Source organism: Coturnix japonica, chromosome 5 (genome assembly GCF_054131305.1).
Source record: "Coturnix japonica strain WE chromosome 5, WE-NBRP24, whole genome shotgun sequence".
Classification (NCBI taxonomy): domain Eukaryota; kingdom Metazoa; phylum Chordata; class Aves; order Galliformes; family Phasianidae; genus Coturnix; species Coturnix japonica.
Window position 1 is genome coordinate 12,502,360 of NC_140667.1, and position 20,705 is coordinate 12,523,064.

Consider the following 20,705-nt stretch of genomic DNA (forward strand, 5'->3'; position numbering starts at 1 on the left):
GCTGCCCCTCCCCACAACATTCAGGCGTCTGCAGTGCTGGAACACCAAGCACTCTCCCGCTTTGGTTAGAAACAGATGTTAGTTGATCTGACAACAGTCCAGTTTCTACCTGAATGTAATGCTGCAATGTACTGAGAGCTTCAGAATACACCTCATATAGAAATGCAGCAGCTTTTTCCTCATACAGCTAGCACTTCAAGCTGCTGATGGCTCACACAGACATTGCTGCATTATTTAAACATAGGCATTTTACCCTCCTTTCACAGGACCATTATTATTTATAAATGACAAGGCTTTCATACAATCACAGGACACCAACAATTTAGTCATGGAATTAGAGGGCCTAATCCAATACACAGCAGTCTGTTTCCTTTGCTTTGGTAAGCATTAGATGAGATCTGCAATTCTCACATCTGGCCCAGAAAATACTGGCAATGCTAAATAGAATGGACATTCTTTTTAATGGTAAATAACACATCAACTGCAAAAGACTTTACCAGCTTTTTTTTTTTTTTTACATGAACTTGACCCTTCTCCAGCCTTCACAGTGTAACATCAAAGCATAGGCTAGCCTAGGAAGGGTACTGAGATGCTTAATGAATCAGGTTCAAATTCCATATGTTGTCTAATGAGAAAACCTTCACTTTTTCTACCATTTATCAGAGTCTAGAGCCAGCTTCTCTTGAAATAGATCTATACAACATACTACCAGGTCTAATACTATTTTATGTCAAACATCTATGTCTTAAAGCATCTGTTGGCTACAAGTCAAACCTGAGCTGCTCCTTTTGTTTAGTGTACTCAGGGGAACAGTGGCAACTCATCCTTCAAGTGCTAAAAGATCTCCCATGGTACTTGCTTTTGCTCAGTACTGTCTAAATCTCTGCACAAGGCAGCTACAGATGAGGAACTATTTAATGTATACTGATAGACTTCCAAGGCATGCCTTGAAAACTGGCTGTAGAACTGACAAGGAAGAACTTCTCCATAGGAAATCAAACAGTAACAAAAGTGGAGCATCTCAGAGCTAAGAAGGAAGCAAGATGAAATGAGATGACTGGGAGGTGCTGAGATTTGCATCACACCTTCCTGATAGTGGGAATTTCAAAATTACAATAATTCCAGTGATTTCCTTCCCCCCCAATGCAAGTCCATTGCATATGCCTTCTGTACAGTTACTCTCATGATCAGAATTAGTCCTCACTCCCACCAACCTCATCTTTGCTATTTGGGGCTTTGTGACTATTGCAGCCTCCCAGAACTCTTTAATGCAGAAAACACACCTGGCAGTGTGACCAAGTTGTACCCTACGCAAATCACCCTCTTGCCTCACAACAGCAAGATACATTTGTCTACATTTCCTTCGTTTGACAGAGCTGTTCAGTGAATGTTACCGCAACAGCGAGGAGAGAGCATTTTCTCTGTTGGTGAGGAAAAATCAGTACTGGAGCAAAACCACCTGCCTGCACCTAGCTACAGAAGCAGATGCAAAGTCTTTCTTTGCACATGATGGTGTCCAGGTAACACTTATTGTCATTTTTCCTACCTTCTCCATTCCCTAGGGCCTTTAAGCATGATGCTAGACACAGAAAAAGATACTACAGCAACTGAATGACCCCATGGAATACCATATTCTCAGATGCATCCTTTTCAGTGAAAGATCTGCCCTTTCCCTAAGCACCAGGTCAAAAGGATGTCATGCTACATACTTGACAATGCAACACAGTTCCTTCTTTCATCCAGTTAGCCCTGAAGAGAAGGTTTAATCCACATCCCATCCTGTGCTTTTTCCTCTATTGATCACAGAGAACCATCAGGAAAGCACTTAAAAATCTGCCTTTAACGAATCTTAAGAATATGAGATATCTCCCTAGCAGGGCTTGCTCAGATTCAGAGAAGCTCACTGATAAAAGTTGAATCAAATTATCATCCTGTTTTGCTCCCACAGCCTGACTTCTGTCCATATATACCAAACTAAATTAAGAGTGATGATGCTTTTAGCTTCCAGTAGCTGACTTGTACTTCCTCAGTAGAAATGTTTCTTAACTCCATTTGAGTTACAGTTCCTTTCCACTGTCCTCTAATAACTCTTTGGATACTAAGAAACTGCAGAAGGATGTGCAAAACACCCGTATACTCCAGGTTTTTAGAGCAACACCTAATCTTTGCTACCTTAGGAGAACATAGAACATAGATGTACTTGATCTGCATATGTTTTTGTGATGCTAAAGTTACTTCTTGTTTCCTTCAATTTCAGGCCTTCCTAACAAAAATATGGTGGGGAGACATGTCTACAAACACACAGATCCTGAAGTTAATATGTGGATTCTGGTGTCCCTTCCTAATCTACACAAATTTAATAGCATTCAGGTACAAACAGATATTTGAGTGCAAGAGATAAGTGAAGGAAAAAGTCATAAAAAAAAAAAGTATGCAAACTGAAAATTTCTCATGTAAAGAATAATATTGTCTCAGAAGGTCAACAAAACGACTGCACCACTATTAACCAAATCAGTTTTCTACGGGGCTGAGTGCCCTGGGCTACTGTTCTGCCTGTTCTAACAGTTATAACACTGGAGCCAGTTTCACTAGATCACTTCCGTTTCGCATGGTCCACAAAATAAGCCTGCTGAAATTCTTCCAGTTCCCCTTGAATGTATGATATGTATTGTATAGAATATCTCCCCATGTAGCATCACCCATTTCTAGATTTGAAGCTGCCTGGCTCAGAAGAAACCTCAGTATCTTAGCAAGAAAAACAACCATCACAAACCAAAACTATCAGCCACAAAACTTAGGAGCCTAAAGTCAAGCTTAAAAGCACAGGGCTTATATGAAACCAATTAAGATTTCCAGATTTAATATATTGGGAGATCGCTTCTATTAGTCTTCTGCTGGCATAGCTTTAGAGTTCATAATTTTCATCTTTTTACCACTGTGAAGGTAGCTAGAATTTTAAGCCTTTAAAAGGAAAAAAAAGGAAAAAAGAAGAAACAAAGCAGTCAAGGTGTTCAGATAGTCATTAGAATCCAGAAACTGATAAAAAAAAAACAACTAACAAACAAAAAAAACTAGTATTGTGAGAATCAGCTACAGATCATCAGAACTAACATCATGGAATAATATGCTATTAACAAATATACATTTACATTTCATAATTATTAAGCTACTTGTAAAGCAAGAGGAAAGCTTCCTTGCCATTGCTGACCTAAGACTTCCATTTTGTCAGTATCAGTCAGTAAAGATAATGTCTTCTTGGCATGCTGGCTGCCAGATTCACAAATTCAAGTAAATTAACATGAAATGCTGTCTGTTTCCACAGAAGGGTTCAAATAAGGATTCCTAATGAAAGTAAGCCTTTCTAAATTTCTTCTCAAGGACATTTTTGCCTTCTTTCACTAGAAATGCAAGAATTAACATCATATTTCCTAATGCTTCTGGCATTTCCTGTCTTAAGCACTACCAAGCATGGCCAGGACTGGAACATGGACTCATTGTGGTATTATCTTCCAGGACTGACCGAGTGGTCTATTTCCACTCAAATTGTTTCCATTCAGTTTTGAAGAGACTGAGCATCTTGCTGCACTCTTGTGAAACACATACTGATTATCATTTCTCCATTGACTCTTGTGGCTGACTTCAGCTTTCAAATAATCAGAATACACAGAGATAAGGATTGTATTTGATAGCTTCCTGGTGGAGCGAGTCCAAGACAAGTGCATGCTCAGAGCTCTGTAGGAAAGCCACTTCAGTAGTTGAGCTGCTAACCAGAATCCTTCAACTAATTAGTTTATTTCCTTACAGTGAGGAAAAACAACCAAAGAATGAGACAGAGCCCTTCAAAGAGCTGGACAGTTTAGATACAGAAAGGACTTTGTTTCTTTCTAAGGAAGAATACAGGTAAGTTTAAAACCATCAATTAAAATGATGTTTTCTGACTACAAAGAACAGGTTACTTCTCAGGGATGTATGACCAGCTAGTGATATAAGGAACAACTAAAAGACCAAGGAAGTCACTACTCACTAGGAAAGCATTGCTTCCTTTGATTGCTGCAGTTGAACTCCATAAAGTAAATGCCAGAGATAAACAGGGATATAGCACTGTATTTAAACAGACAACTTTACTTCATGTGAGCTGGTCATTTCTACAGGCCAAGGAGTCTGATCAGTATACAGGCAATGAGAATGCATTCCTTGGATTCCCTTCAGCTGGTACTGGCTGACACAATGGATTTAGGAACAGTAATCCCCTATAGGCTACTGACCCAAGCAGGGAGAAGGTTCACAGCTAACCCTTGTGTTTCTTAAGTGCATCACTGCATACTATGCTACAATAGCAGCAAAAGAAATACTTGCAAACATCAGTACCTGTGAATTTGTAGTTTCCCACCACACCAGGAGGACTCTTCATTTCTATTTTAAAAAATAAGTCCTGAGAGACCAGAATCATAACAGCAGACATAATTCAGAGGCAGCATAAGAGAAATAGAGGTCAAAGCAAAAAGATTTTGGCAGTTGCTCACAAGCATTCATAGATCTACAGTACAGAACTTTTGAATTGCAAGCTTTACTTCTAGCAAACGTCCATCAGCAAAGCCCAGGGACTTGGGGAAGGGCAGGAAAACTTTTGATCGGTACAAAGTTCACTTTACAGTTAATGAGAGCCATATAGACACTTGTATTAAATATTTACTTTTCAGTGATTTGAAGAGCTTCACAAATATGTGAATAATGGTACCAAGGAAACAATCCACAGTACCTGGTGCTAGACCAAGTCAGTCATTAGCTTGTATTTTTAGCTCTGGCATTTAGCTGTCAGCATATCAGAAAAAAAAAATAAATTCATGAGTTCTCACTCCCTCTCAAACCTGTAAAATAGATGCAAAATTGTATGCCTCTTGGGGACTATTGGTAAATAATATCATAAAGTAATTTCACAACCTGAGTAAAGCATGGTTGATGGCTCTTGGTCATAATATTGTGTGTTCCAATTGCTATTATCTTACAGATTTAATTTAACAAAGGGGCTCTTGCCCTCCCAGATCTGTTTCAGCATCTAACAGTAAAGCTGCAATTACCCATTTACGATATTAGCCTGTTGCTGTGGGAATGTGTCTTACAATGTCATAAATGGAGGGTCAGTACAGAATGTCAGGCATACAGAGGAGACTGGCTGCAAGGAGAAACTTTGCCTTATGGCAAATGTATATAATAATTATCAGAACATCAGACACGCAGATCTCTACAGGTCTGGTTTTCCTTCATTTACCAAAACACTTGCGCAACTGCACAATACTCAAAGATCACCATAATGAATTATTTATTAAAAGGCCTCTCTGGTGATCTTTTTCCAATCTGATTTAGTCTCAAAGGGCAAAATGCCAGCATCCATAGTTACATAAACTGCAGTATTTCTCCAGTAGCTCTCTCAGGCTGCAGCAAGGCTAGTCAAGGAACACATGTTTAGTGCATGATTCAGCATTTTTGACTCTAGGTCAAAACTAGTAATTGTCTCAAGCAGTCACAGCAACTGCAAGAACTTCTGCATGTGATTACTGCAATAAATTTTAGGATCAAAATAAGAACCGACTTACAGTAGCTATTTGCCTTTCCTGCAGCTGGCCAAATACCCACTCTTCTTGTTTATCCACACACTGTTTATACTACATGTAGGAGCAGACTGCAGCTACAAATCAGATTAATGCAGCAAAACTGAAATAACAAGGTTACACACGTAAACCTGATGTGACTTTGTTTTTTCAGAGTCTATTTGACTCGAAGCATTCCTGCTACAACAGTATGATTGCTCAGAATCCCACAGCCTCACCCCATCAGCATCCATTACTATCTTTAAAAAGAAAAAGCTTTATAGAGAATAACACTGGAGCTATTCCCATGAACTGATTTTAGAAGGTAGTCAACCAAGCCTATATTCTTTCTGTTTTCCAGAAGAAGTGGTAAATTAGAGAAGCAGAACCCTTCTGAAAACACAGCGTGGGCAACATTCATCTTTACTCGGTGGAAAAAATTCTGGAGTGCCCCTGTAACTGTATTTATGGGAAACGTTATTATGTATTTTGCATTTCTGTTTCTATTCACTTATGTCCTCCTACTGGATTTTAAGCCACCTCCACCTGAAGGTCCGTCTGTTAAAGAAATTATACTTTACTTCTGGGTTTTTACTCTGGTCTTGGAAGAAATCCGACAGGTCAGTTACATACAACATCTCAGATGTAACACAACAAACCCTGAAATAACGCTTTGAATAAATTTACAGTCTATATAACTGTGCAAGCTTGAAGATTTCAACTGTCAAATGCAGCTTTGCAAAGAACAGCAATACAAATGTTACCTCATCCAAAACTCTCTCTCCCCCAAACCAACCTCTTCCAACTCCATGTAAACCTGTAGCTACTTCTCTGTTTTTCCAGAGCACTTCAGCTGCAGACAACAAACAGGTGGGCTACTAAGACTCAGGTGTCCTTCACTTTGCAAAGCATGTCTGGTTTCACCCCCTAGAACTAGGTCCACAATTAATGTTCATTGGAAACCATAGTCCGACCCTGGAAGTGCAACAGAGTACTTCCCCATCCAACAACCAATATAACACATGAACTACAGTGCTGATGCATTGACAGCCTCAATGCTGACAAAGTCTTAAATCAGGCCAAAGAAATTCTCAGGCCTACATCACAAGACAAAACACACGCAGAGATGCTTTTTAAAGACAGTAAACTTGTTACTTGCTACACTGGGAATCTTTTTTTTTATGGTGTTTGCAGTGAAAGAGAAATATGAAGCAGGTACTAAGTCAAAATTCCCACTGAAGCAATGCAAGTTTAAACAGATCACTGCTAACGACCATTCCTCTTTTTCAGAGTTTCTTCACAGATGAAGACACAAGTTTAATGAAAAAGTTTAAACTATACGTGGAGGATAACTGGAATAAATGTGATATGGTGACCATTTTCCTCTTCATAATTGGGGTAACCTGCAGGTATATATACACCTGTTTTGTGTGGTCAGCATCAGGGCTACGGGCACGTGCTACAACTGACCTGTCACCAGGCATGCAAGTGCACACAAGGGGAGGCTATGACATTTACTTTAATGAGTTGTGAGCTATGTTTCTGCAACAAGAGCCTCTGCATTCCTACTGAACTGCAGATGTTGTTCCACAGACTATAAAAACCTTATTGGAATATTCAAATACTTGTACTAAGAAGCTCTGCTTTTCCTTCTTTTGCAAGCCTTTTTTAGTCAAAATAATCCCTGTCCTTTGTTTATCCCTTAGTATCCCCTTGAAGCCAAGCCAAGAAAGTATCCCTCCATGTCGTGGTCACTTCTCACCAAAGTACAGACACTGTTACATTCTTCTAACAGCTGTAATGACCTTGACATAAGCAACCACAAGCTTGAAGCACTTGCCTTTTCCTAACTCGACAATGCTTGGAAATTGAGTGTAATATTTGAGAAGAGATCTCTCAGTAGTACTTGCTGAAATCTGATATTATCTTTCATTTGTTCTTCAGGATGCTGAACTCAACTTTTCAAGCTGGCCGCACAATCCTTGCCATTGATTTTATGGTGTTTACACTTAGACTTATACACATTTTTGCAATTCACAGACAACTTGGACCAAAGATCATAATTGTGGAGAGGATGGTAAGAGCAGTCTCTCTCAAATACTTGCTAAAAAACTGGCCAAGGAAATCTTCTCCTTACAAAGGAAATAAGAATAACATGTCTTTATGTTTTTAAGGTCTGTCATTTTGCATACAACTGTCTTACTTAGCATGAAAATTAGAGGCAGTAAGTTTGAAACAGATCCTTCTGAAGAGCTCTGTAGTATGCTAAGTTGACCCCAACACACAAATCCTTGTTCTTACCTAATCTTTCACACTTTGGTCTCTCAAATCAGGAGTACTGAGACACCATACTCCTGGTTTGAGAGACACAGACTCTTCCTCCTATTTCACAGGCTGTGTGCTTTCAGAGCAAAGATCTCAGGAAGACCAAAGGCCATTTACAGAAGGGCAACTGCTGACTGGCAGTTCTTTGCTTGGGGAAATGGATTACATTATTTGCAAGTGTGAAGAAAAATCTGTGAAAATGGATAGTTGCAAGTTTCCCCACAGGCATTGTTCTTACTTGGACTTTGTAATCTAATCTACAATGAAAACATAGCACCTTGTGAGCATGTGCTGGAAGATGCTGATGAAAGATTTCTATTTGTTTCTGCTCTCCTGCAGGAAATGAGACAGGAGGACTATGGTTACTGTGCTTCGTTACGGGGTGGTACACTGAAATAGCTTTCTATTTCAGCATGTTAATCTTCTAGGCCAATTAGCTCATGATAACTGATTAATAGTTTATCTAATTGTAAACGCTATTACAGATTCTACAAACATTTGACTTGTGACTCACAGTAAAAACCCTACAGTCTAAATAAGCCTATACATTGAATAAACATAACTGCCATGCTATTTGGATCTGTCTACAAATGCAATAACTGGAGCACCAGCATGACATTTGCTTTGAGTAGCAAAAGGGTAAATGGCAAATAAATATTTGTTCTTGTACATTATCTAGTTCACCACACTAGCAGAGTTTTACAGTGAGAGAACAAGGCAGATCTACAGCTCCCAACCCTTCCTAGTGGCTTCATAGCAAGCTAAACCATGGCCCTGAGCAAATATGGTGATGCATCTACTACATTAGCATCTAAATTAATATAAAGTAACACAGATTAAGAACATACTCAGAAGAAAATAAGTGGCAGCCTAGGCAAAGCCATAACATGGGAGCTTTCATCTTACCCATATCCAAGCCACCACAATGCTGTACAATGCTTGGTAGTTCAAAGGAATCTTGCATCAAAAGAACAATGAAATTAAGTTCAGTAAACAGCATCTCCCTGAAACATTCATCAGGTTGGTTCAAGCAAGAACATTTCTCTTAAACAGGGAAACAACAGAATTGCTGAAACAAGTCTAGCAACTGTTGCAATGGTAGTTTGGTGCCAGTTTAGAGAGACCGCAGACTGGAAAAGAGTATTCCCAAACAAACCACTGCTTTCAGTTAGATACAATGTTAAAGGCCTGCAGCACCAACAAATCCAGAATCATCCAGAAAACAAAATAGTTTGTTAAAAGTTAGAGGCATCAACTATGCCTTGCTTGCCACAGATACTGTGTTCCTTAATGGGACCTTTAGTTACCTCCTGAAGGTCTGAAATACCTATGCATTTGGGTAACTGCGCAATCCTGAAATCTAATTGAAATGAATCTACAGCCCCTAATGAACTCTGTCAGATTAGATGGAAAGAGGATAAAGTGTTCTTCTTCCACTAGGGAAAAATTATTGCACTTGAAAAAAAATAAAAATTGAATATGTATTTAAGTAAGTGTTTTAGGATTCAATTACTCTGCTTCTGTAGAGAAGCACAACGTTTAAAAGCAGGAAGCCCTGGAAAGAATCCCTCAAGTGCATTACTTAGCTACCTGATCCTTCTAATCTTCAGTGTTTGCTGTATGAGTGGTTCAGAGTTTATGAATGAGCGCTGTCAGCCAGGATTCGCTGCAGCAGCAGACTTTTGTAATTCAACAGTACTGTGAGATCTCATAGAAAACCTGCATTTAAAAGGCATTTGTTTAAAAGAGAAAATGTTTTAAAAATATCAGCGGTTCATGACTGAAAAGCAAAGTTTTAAATTATAACATGCCTTTATCTAAGTGAACTAACAAAATTAAAATGATGCTTACTGGCCAAGCACCATATTATAACTGCTGAGTCAGGAGGAGAATGGTGTGAGAAACTGTATCAGAGTCAACCTACTTCAGCCTAAACAATCTTGTAGAGAAGAATAATTACATGGACATTTATCATGCTGAACAACTAGTGTCCTTACTTTCAATATGCTGCTACAATCACTTGCCCTCCTTTTCTCCCTTCCCTTGCCTCTTTTAGATGAAAGATGTTTTCTTCTTCCTATTTTTCTTGAGTGTGTGGCTCATTGCCTATGGTGTGACAACTCAAGCTCTGCTTCACCCTGATGACAGCCGAGTGGAGTGGATATTCAGAAGGGTGCTTTACCGTCCCTACCTCCAGATATTTGGCCAGATTCCACTGGATGAAATAGACAGTAAGGATATTTCTTTCTCCCCTAACCTTGCCATCTTTGAATGCTTTCTTCCCAGTGTTATCTTCTAAAAAATAAATAATAGTTTAAAAAAAAAACCCAAAGCTTTCACATTACTATGATATAAACAGTGAATCAAAATGAGATTACACTAAACATGAGGGTTAACCCTATTTAGAGAAGCTGTCTGAAGTACTCATGCAAGGACTTTCAGTTCTAGAGACTGGCATAACTTCTCTTGCCTCAGTCCATTCAGCCTAATCTGGACCCAAATAACCTTCATGTAAAGCAAAATAACAACACCTCCATACTTTTGGCAGTAGTTTAACATGACAGTTTTACAGCAGTACAGCTCTACCCATAAGGGAATACTTGTGTTTTCTAATAAATACTCTGCTAGAGCATTTGTTTACTCCATAGTTAAACCTGCCCAAATCAAATACAGCTAGTAACTGAGTCTGCGCAGTACTTCAAACAAAACAACATAAAAACAATCACAAGACATGCAAATATTTGGATGTAAATATGGGATTGGGTAAAATACAGTATAGGACCTCCATCTCTCCATTGGAACCCCAAAGAAAAAAGGTAATGAAAAGGACAATTTGCTAATGAAACAAGTTACTAGGTAGTAAAGACTGAAGGTAACTCCTAAAAGTCGCAAAAGGATCTCTCGATTGAAGAAACATCAAAAGAAATTCAGTAAGGTTAACAAGTTAATGTACTTAGTGACAGCTACTGCAGCCTGAGAGATAACAGTACTAAAGTACCCTTAGAGTACTAAAGTTACCTTAGATTGTGGGGAAAGGCATTGTTACTGGGGGAAAAAAAGGAAACAAAAGTGTAAATATAAGTGCTCTAAATTTGTGGATTAATAGATTAATCGCATGATATAACTTGCAGAAAAACAAACAACAACAAAAAGTAAAGAAACAGTTTAACTAATTATGAACTTCATCCCAGTGTAGGAAGATTTGGATGAATAATATTAATATAAACAATAAAGAATTGTTTCCTTTTCCTCAATAAGTAGCAAAGGATTCCCAATAAGAGGAGTTGTTTTTTTTTTTTTCCCACATACATAAAGGTGGGCTGCTAAATTGATTTGATGCTTTGAATGCTAAAAATGTACATAGACTCAAAAAATCAGTTGGACAAATTTATTGAGGAATCCCTCAATATCATTATTAAATACAAATAATCCTCCTGGGCATGTTGCTTAGCCACAGGCTCCAATGGAGGAAATATCCAAACAATGTCATTCCATGTTTTCCCTGTACATTAGTCTAAGAACTTGCTGCTGCCATACCCAGAGGTAGGATGGAAGGGTAGCTATACCTCTAGTCTGATGTAATAGCACCGTTCTTCATAACCTTAACTGGAAAGCTCTGACGTACAAAGCAGTAGTCTAAATTTGAGTGAGGAACCCCATTTCCCGCTTTTACCAAGTTCTCTCCTCTAGCATGCATACTAGCATAAGGATTGAGGAGATGCAAGGACATGGGCGTACACACCAAAGGTATTTGAACTGATGCAGTGATGCACCATGCCTTTTTTTTTTTTTTTTTTTTTACAAAACCTGCAACATTGGATATTAGTTCACATAAAGGATTGTTTGACTGCAAGAATTACCTCAGCAGTTCAAGCAGCCAGAAAGCTGTCCTGTGTGCCTTGTATTTACAGCCATGCTTGCTAATAAAAAACACAGTGCAGTACAAAAATTACATGCTATCACAACTCATCTTAAGCTCTAATAATTACACATATTCAGAATGAAGTTATGCTACTGTTCACATGCAGCTGCGATCTCAATATGGTAATCAATATCATCATTCTTGATTTGCACCTTAACAGAAAAAGGTATTAAATTATGTAATCATTCTCATTGTGAGCTCTTAAAAGAAGGAATGCTTAAAGGTACACAGATCCCTTTCTTCCTCAAAAAAATCTGTAAAATGCAGCACCTCCAGAAACAATTCGTAATTCTTGCCATTCTCTGTTGAAAGCAAGAGATTTTGCTCACCAAAATGCAAAGCTTTTGTCTCCAGGCTAAAAACACACATGGCAAAAGAATCTGTCAAAACTACCTTATTTCCCTCTCTTCCTTTGTAGCATCACGAGCATATGCCAGGAACTGTACATTTAATCCACTGCAGATTCTGCAGAACTCACCATCATGTCCCAACAACTACGCCAACTGGCTTGTTATACTTCTGTTGGTCATCTTCCTACTAGTCACAAATGTTTTGCTTATGAATCTCCTGATTGCAATGTTCAGGTAAGAGCAGTTTCAATAAGCATTAAGACAGAGAAATTAAGAGTTTAACTGAATGCCCATATTTACTACATTGCTCTTGGATAGCTATACTGAAACACACCAGTAGTTTTCCTAAGTAATTATTTGAGGGTTGATAGGTAGACTTTCAGGATCATAAAGTTCTTAAGTTCTCATCATCATCACCACCACACCAGCTACATTAAAGGCAAGAACAAAAACGGACCTTTTACTGCAAAAAATTCAATTTAATGTGTCTGGATCCCTGGCCATGCTGCAGCAAGATTCTGCAGGTGCAGAGCAGCTGTAAACATGGCAGATGCTGGATATTCTGCACTCCAGAGAAACACATCAAGTCAAAATAATTAATGATGATTAATTTGAAGAACTAACATCGCATGTTTGCCAACCTTACCAGAGTAGAATTGCCTTTTATTTTTTTAAAACAAATAGTATTTTTTTTACTTTTCTGTCATTTGAAACTGAAACTACAATTCTTTAATACCTAAAAATCTGCACAAACTTTAGCTTAAATAAACGCTACTCACTGAACTTGCTGTTCCTTTTATTAAAGAAAATACAGACTATACTTTGTAATAACAAGCTTCAGCTTGTTGAGATAAAAGTAGCTCTTAAATTTATTTATTTTTTTTTTCCCAATTACAGCTACACTTTTCAAGTTGTTCAGGGCAATGCAGACATCTTCTGGAAATTACAACGCTACAACCTGATTGTTGAATATCATGGACGGCCTGCCTTAGCACCACCATTTATCATTATTAACCACATCACTTTGGTTCTTCAAATAATCTTCAACAAAGTGGAACATAAAAAACAACGTCTGGGTAAGTTAATGTAATGCTAGAATGTGATGGAAAGCACAGCAATGACAGGGGAGTAACAAAGTCCTAAGCTACAGAGAAGGCATCACTCAAATGCAACAGCCACAAGCACAAACATAAAGAATCTGCTTACCTTGAGAAGCCCTCAAGTAGGCAGGGAACTCCAGCAAAAGAGGCCCTCACCTCCACTGCCAACCCTTAAATGAGATCTGGGAAGGGGTGGATCCTGACTCCACCCCTTCTGATCACCCACGTACATTGCATGCACCTGAGCTCCCCTGGGTTGGCCCTGCCTTCCCACCAGGTGCTCAATCACTGCTTCAAGCTACTTAGCATTTCTGCTACAGCTGTTAACACATATCTATCAACAGGATACCCTGATACTCAGTAAGGACATGCTGCATAAGCAAAACAGAAGAGCAAGTAAGATCTCCACAAGCCAAGAGCCATAATTTATTATATTTAACAAAAACTGCTAGGAGAGCAGACATGAAAATTATGATGCAGTCTGTACAATAAGCAATTTCCCATAATGCATTTCCCTATGTAAAATACTTATTATGACAAAGATGTTGATGTCAAACTGCCTTGATTTCTGAAGAAATAACAACTGATAGACTGAGTGAATTATTCAAGAATCACTAAAATTGGCCTGTGCTGTTCTTTAGAAAACTCAGTAGAAAAGTCAGGACTCTTATTCAACTGCAGTAAGTTCACTACCTTGCATCACAAGAAAATAAAAAGTGTAGAAAATACTTATTTTTGCAGCTTGTCACTCCTACAGTGGCAAAACAAGACCTGATGTTTCTTTGTATAGCAGACTTTCATTACTTAAACTAGTGCAGGTGAAAAGGGAGCAACATGTAATTCTTAGTATCTTTTTTTCCCCCCTACAGAAAGAGATCTTCCAGTTGGGCTAGATCAAAAAATCATAACATGGGAGCTGGTGCAAAAAGAAAATTATCTAATAAAACTTGAACAAGAAAGGAAAGAAAGCAATGAAGAAAGGCTGAAGGCCACATCTAATAAGTATGTTACTCTGACCTACATTGAGTGAACCTTGCAGGTCTTAAGATTTGCATGAGATAAACATTCAGGCACTGGTAAGGTTTATATGAGGAGTCTAATAGGAATTATGCTCTCCATGGAATGTTTTTCATGAACAAAGATCACTTTGAGAAGTTTTTTGACACTGTTGAAGTATCTACAATTACAAACATGTAAACTCCAGCCAAACTTGCAGTTAAGCTCAAATTCGTGAAGAAATGATGGAAGAATAGTTCTGCTGCTACACTGCAGAGCACGTACTTCCATCCTATATAGGAACATAACATACCTGGATACAAAGCATTGATCAAAATCCAGTGAAACTGCCCTTTCCAAAACAGGAAGAGATTTAGACTTTTGAATGAAAATTTGTCATCTCTGGAATTATCCCCAGCTATCTCCAGAAGAGCTACTACTCATGGCATGATGACATAAGACTACAATTTTGCACAAGAAATTCCTGGTATCAGCTCTCAAATTACATTTAATTAACCATCTAAATTGTCCTCTAAGATATCATCCCAATAGGAGTATCACTTAAATTAGTTTACTGTTCTGATGAATAAAAGTGCAAAATTACTATTCAGAAGTTCACTTCTTTAAATAACAATGACATAAAGAGATGCATGTTCATGGAAAATACCCTTCTCCCTCTAATTTAACAGGCTCTTTATTCTTAATAATTTAGACTTTATTACTCTGTTGTTGAAATCTAACAATAAATATGTGTGTAATTTCTCCTAAACAAAGGACATGATATCAGACATAGCAGAGCCAATAAGAGATCAGACAAGTTCAGATGACTATCACTGAGAGTACGGTTTCTTATTTTGCTCTTCGGTGTTAGCAAATCTGCCTGATTATTTGAAATCTTATATAACCTTCAGAAAGCCATTCACTTAACTCTGCATTAAAACAATCCCAAAATGCACTAGATACATCAAGCAGCAGCCTCTTCACATAGGACTGAATGCCAAGTAACTTGTTAAAGGGAAAATTTAAATAACAGTTAGGACCAACTAAAGAGGGATTTGGGGAGTTCATGGGAAGTCAGATGAGAGAAATAAAGAAGGGATGCAAGAAGAGGTAAAGCATGTAAAAGATGTGTGGACAGTTTGATTTGGAGGTATCGTTTTCAAGTTCTCCTCACAGTCCTGTTAGAGATTTATACACCAAATCAGTTTCTGAAGATGAAACCGTGAAGAAATCAAATGGCCCATCAGCCCTGTATTAATGGAGCATATATCATGGCCTTAATTTTCATGGTGGGATCAAGTTGCCTTTGAAATAGATGGGATGTAATGGACTGGAAAGACATAGCTAAGTGGCCCTAACCACAAGCTGTATGATCACTGTCATCTAGGCAAGTTCATAGCAGCAGGTACGGGAGATTTGTGCCAAAAATGCTGCTCTGTTCAGTGAATACTTAAAGGAACCCTTCAAAAGGGCAATACTTCTAGGGGGCTCTGAGATGTCCTGGCAGCACAGAAATGCAAGCAGGAGGTCACAGATGTCACAGAGTAAGTTACTCATTTTCTGTGGTTTAGGATTGAATCGGAGTAATTTCCTTGTTGCTCAGCAGCACATCATTTTTGCTTCCACAGGGTGGATAATTTGTCTAAATACCTGAGTGGGCTGAAAGAGCAAGAAAAGCGACTTAAAGTGATAGAATCCCAGGTAAGTCATATCAACATAACCTCAACATTAGGATCTCATTGTTTCTTTCTTTTTCTGTGTGTGTGGCCTGGCCCATTTTTTCAGTTGGCAGTATTTCAGTGTTGGCAGTGTTTGGTATAGACTCTATAAGGATAAAAGGAAGGAAAAATAATCTTTATAATGACTTCACTTTCCTTATTTTATCTGTAATTACAACAATATAAAGAAACTTTTCTAACCTCCCACACAGTTTTTTGCACAGGCGAACACAGTTTCTTGCTCTCTTTGCTAGTGTACTTCAGAAGCGTTCACTTCTTCCCCTTAGGCTGCCTCTGAAAGCAAATCCTCCACACTCCTTTCTCTTTCTTCAACCAACCATTTCTTACTTTAAAAGTGACAACACTGAAAATATCCATATTCTGTCTAATACAGCAGAGACTAATACTGGACATTGGTTTTCAAGTATTCTTAGGTACCACATACAAGCTTCTCAAAGGGGGAAGCATTAACACATAAATGCGCAACAAAAATAACAGGAGGAAACCCTGTCTAAAGTTTTTGATGGCAGACCCTTGGAACATAAATAAACATTTGTTAAACAGTCTTGAAACACTCAGCATTACTGTATACTACATAGTAAAACAGTTATTGTTTTCCTTGCTCCTAGAATTCTCCAATGCAGTTTTGGCCTAGCTGAAAGTTGCTTGCCTTAATGCTCCTGTTGCAGTTTCTCTCCCCTTTCTTTATCACTTTTATGGCTTCCTGGAAAAAGTAACACTATTCAATGAACAAGGTTGAAACTAAATACAGGTTCAGTGGGAACACGCAATAAATGCCTTAATAAGGTTGTGCCAGAATGAGATAACACAATATACTCAAAATAAGGAAGACATTCAACACCAATCTTCCTGCAAGTCAATTCAACTATTCTGAACAAAGTTGTGTATGATATTTTTGATGCTGCTTTCAGTTGCTATTTACGTTGTCTTTCCTGTAAATTTAAGATTGGATACAATGCTGCAAAAAATAACTGATGCAGAAATCACTGCCTGTTCTATAGATTTGCTACTGTACAGCTGTTATCTCCTCGATGGCAGATGTTTTAACCAAAACCAACCTCTTCTGCAAGCAAACAGATCCAAACTACGCATGTAAGTACTGAAAGCCACCATGGAAAACCTAATTAACATGGTCAAGCAATTTCATTCAGAAAAATACAACAAAGACAAAAATGATTGGCAGAGTCACTTAGGGAGGTGCAAAGGAATATGCCTACAGGTAATGGAAATACAATCAACAAACACAATATTCATGCACCTTTTGCAAAACATATCTAAAAGCTTGGGGGAATGGGAATGCACTATTGCTCACTGCAGGTTAGAATGATGTCATGTAATTTGAAGGATATGTGGTTTCCTGAAGGGACTTTCTCTTGGGATTCCTTATTTTTTTCCCCTTTCTTTTTTTGAGTCAATGAGATAATGATACCAAGAAATTGACTATTGGATAAAACTCATGATTAAAAAGAAAAAAGATTCACACTTTGTTTTAACCAACTCAGTTCATCTGCCTGTGGAGGTGCAGTTCTTTCTGTCATCTAGTAACTTTGTCTTATGACCCAGAATTCCACTTTTTGGAATTTCATAAAATCACAGAATGGCCTGGGTTGAAAAGGCCCACAGTGATCACCCAGTTTCAACCCCCTGCTATGTGCTGGGTTGCCAACCACCAGCCCAGGCTGCCCAGAGCCACATCCAGCCTGGCCTTGAATGCCTCCAGGGATGGGGCATCCACAACTTCCCTGGGCAACCTGTTCCAGTGTGTCACCACCCTCTGTGTGAAAAACTTTCTCTTACTCTCTAACCTAAACCTCCCCTGTCCTGGTTTAAAACCACTCCCCCTTGTCCTATTACTATCACTATCCAATTTGAAACATTAGAGACAGAAACAGAGCATTGCTCAGCCAGTACAGGATATCCAATTCAGGAAGTATTTTGAAATAGATGATTAAGAAAAATATCAAGTATTTACTAATTACAATATATTACCAAAAAACCACCACCAAGAACAAAAAAACAACCACAAACCCATCTCTCCGAAAACTTAAACCAAGCACGTAGGTACCACATGGGAAACAAGTAGCTGGAAGCCCAGCTAAGTCTTGACATGACAAGACCTGAAAGCATCCATGCAGACAAAGGTGTGTTGGATCCCATTTAATATGGCAGTTTTTCCTTGTCCGTTTGTATTGACGTCAGTGAAGGTGGAGGGGAAATGAGATCTGTCTGAGGTTCCTGTAGCAAACCACAGGTACAGCAGAAACAAATAATTTGCAATTTTTCCAGCCATGGGAGGAAACATCAACATACTTAGCCAGGCATATTATTCTAATTTTAAACGTAGGCAAAGCAAAGCCAGCTTAGAAAAATATTTTCTTTAATACTACCTCAGGATGCATAACAAGCTATAACATTCTGAAAACGCTGAAAGGAATTATCAGTGAAAATTGAAGTCCACTGATAAACAAGCAGATTTAGTCCTAACTGCAGCTCTGTCCTACAACAGTTTGCTATAAACAGCTTCTCAGAGTCGAACTAACCTCATACTTGACTTAATTTTGGTAAAAGTTTTCAAAGCACATAAATATACTGCTTCATTATTAGCATTCCAGTAAGAAAAACTTGTCCTGTAGCATGTTACCCAAACTATTTTAATACTGTACTGCATAGAGACTTAAATAGCTGGGGAAATAAGAAGGGAAAAAAACAAACAAGAAACCTGTTTTTATCATTTACTGAACAAACATGAAGTACTACAACCTACAGTATTATTTTACTGTGGGTTATTTCCAACATTTTAAAGTTTCCTAATTACTATTATGTAACCGTTATCCTGAAGCTTTGAAGAAACATATGGCTTTTACAATCCTACTAGGTTCGAGAAATGCCAACACTGAAGTGCCTTTGACAGAAAGAGCTGAAAGAGAAGAGCATGCGGATCCAACTGAGGCTGACATCGCATACATTGATAATTAAATTTCATTCTCATTTCTTTGGATTAAACCCTTTGCTCTGCTGAATTACCATCCAAGTAAAATCCTAATTTCAGGAAGGCTCAAGACCCAAACTTCAAAGTCCTCACAGTATCTTCACACTTTATGAGAAATACTAATAATGTTTGACACTACTGGGGATTTCTTGAGCTTTCTTCCCTACTGCTCCTGCATTGGCCTTTTCTCCATTGCTCCCCTCCACAAACTGCACTATGTCCAGGATGACTACCACCTTGTTTTCTACAGTCTGTTCCCAAAGTTCCATACCCTCAATCACACTTCATCATCACTAATTTCCATGTTCTTTCCAAAGGATTTTCCCCTTTAAAGGGCGACCATTTCCTCACTAAAAACCAACCCACTTCCTATGCCAAGAAAGCAAGCTTGCATTTATGAGTTGCTTTGAAAAAAAAATAAGTTTCCACAGGAAAGAAGGGGCCTGGGATACCGACTTATTATACAATTCAGACAGTTCCTAGAGCTCTTGTAACTCTCAAATGATTGCACTCACCGCTTTCTCCTCCCATTTCTGGCACTCTTTTCTGGCTGTTTATTAATGCAGGCTCTTCACTCATCCCCAAAAACTCACTGCGTGGTCCTCAAGTCTTCGGTGGCATGCAGGCAGTTTCCAAACACAAAGCAGGTAACCCTCCCATTCAGATTCCCAACCTCTGCTACTTGCTTTTTCAGTTCAATGCCAGATGATATACTTGCTGTCAGCTCACTGCTATTACAAGGAGACATCAACCTTGCATCTACAGCTAAGCAATTTTCTGACTTCATTCTATAGCAATACTTAGAAACTATAAATTTGGACTGATGGCCATTTTTTTTTTTTTTGCATTACTTCAACTGGCATGTAACTTTCTAGAACACAAATGTTAGCTGGCTTTATTATAATTTTGTATGAGGAGACATACAAATAAAATGACTGCTGTCCTTTAATGGGAAATTTCTTTGCACTGATATAAAGTGTCAAAAGAGGGAAGTAAGCAGTGGGTTGTGTTCACACTCTGATAAGCTTCAGCTGAACTTAGTTTCCTCATTCATATTATAATGCTGCTTGTATACAAAGAAAGGTGGTGAGAAAACTCTCTATTGCCTCAAAACAGAGTTGGGGGGGAAAAAATATCTCATATGTGCTCAAAATGCAATTTGATTAAAGACTCCAATTCAATTGGAGTCTTTAATTAATAGAAATTAATCTTACGATTTCTGCCTAAATAAGTGATTGTTCAGCTTATTCAGCTGCACCCCTGACCATAGTGGGGCCATTAACAACAGAACTTGGATCCTGTGCTAAATGCTCTTCACCCTAGGCAAAGAATAAGTCGTAAAAGCAGTATGATTGTACTGAGCTACATTTGTTAGGAAATAATGTATATATTACAATCTGCACCCGCTGTATTCTTCTTAACCACTTCCTTTCTGATACAGCTATTTTTGTTATTGACCTGATTCAGTTTAATCAAGTGATTCTCTATGTATTGTAAAATCACCACAGTGTTAAAAATGTGAACTTTAGATTCTAAACCTTAAGAAGCTGAAGGAAAAGTTACAAGATGTTAAGCTGAGACTAACCTTCCAGATAGTAAGTGTTCTAAATGGTTCTCAAATCAAATAAATGTAGTCATTTGAACTCCTATATTTGCATTAATATCAGTATAGTTGAAAGAGATGGAGAAACAAAAG

The 20,705-nt window shown here is 38.3% G+C and overlaps 1 protein-coding gene across 1 annotated transcript in view; it reads left to right on the forward strand.

The window, feature by feature from the left end:
* The window catches only part of TRPM5 (transient receptor potential cation channel subfamily M member 5), a 46,709-nt gene extending 26,771 nt beyond the window's left edge, over positions 1-19,938 (forward strand). Inside the window, exons 14-26 of the mRNA XM_015863906.3 lie at positions 1,375-1,520; positions 2,258-2,370; positions 3,805-3,900; positions 5,950-6,208; positions 6,879-6,997; positions 7,533-7,665; positions 9,970-10,144; positions 12,254-12,419; positions 13,083-13,261; positions 14,155-14,287; positions 15,910-15,982; positions 17,022-17,112; positions 18,896-19,938. Of these exons, the coding sequence (XP_015719392.2) occupies positions 1,375-1,520; positions 2,258-2,370; positions 3,805-3,900; positions 5,950-6,208; positions 6,879-6,997; positions 7,533-7,665; positions 9,970-10,144; positions 12,254-12,419; positions 13,083-13,261; positions 14,155-14,287; positions 15,910-15,982; positions 17,022-17,112; positions 18,896-18,996 (1,784 nt within the window). The 3' untranslated portion in view covers positions 18,997-19,938. The remainder of the gene's footprint in view (positions 1-1,374; positions 1,521-2,257; positions 2,371-3,804; positions 3,901-5,949; positions 6,209-6,878; positions 6,998-7,532; positions 7,666-9,969; positions 10,145-12,253; positions 12,420-13,082; positions 13,262-14,154; positions 14,288-15,909; positions 15,983-17,021; positions 17,113-18,895) is intronic.
* Positions 19,939-20,705: the final 767 nt, after the last annotated feature.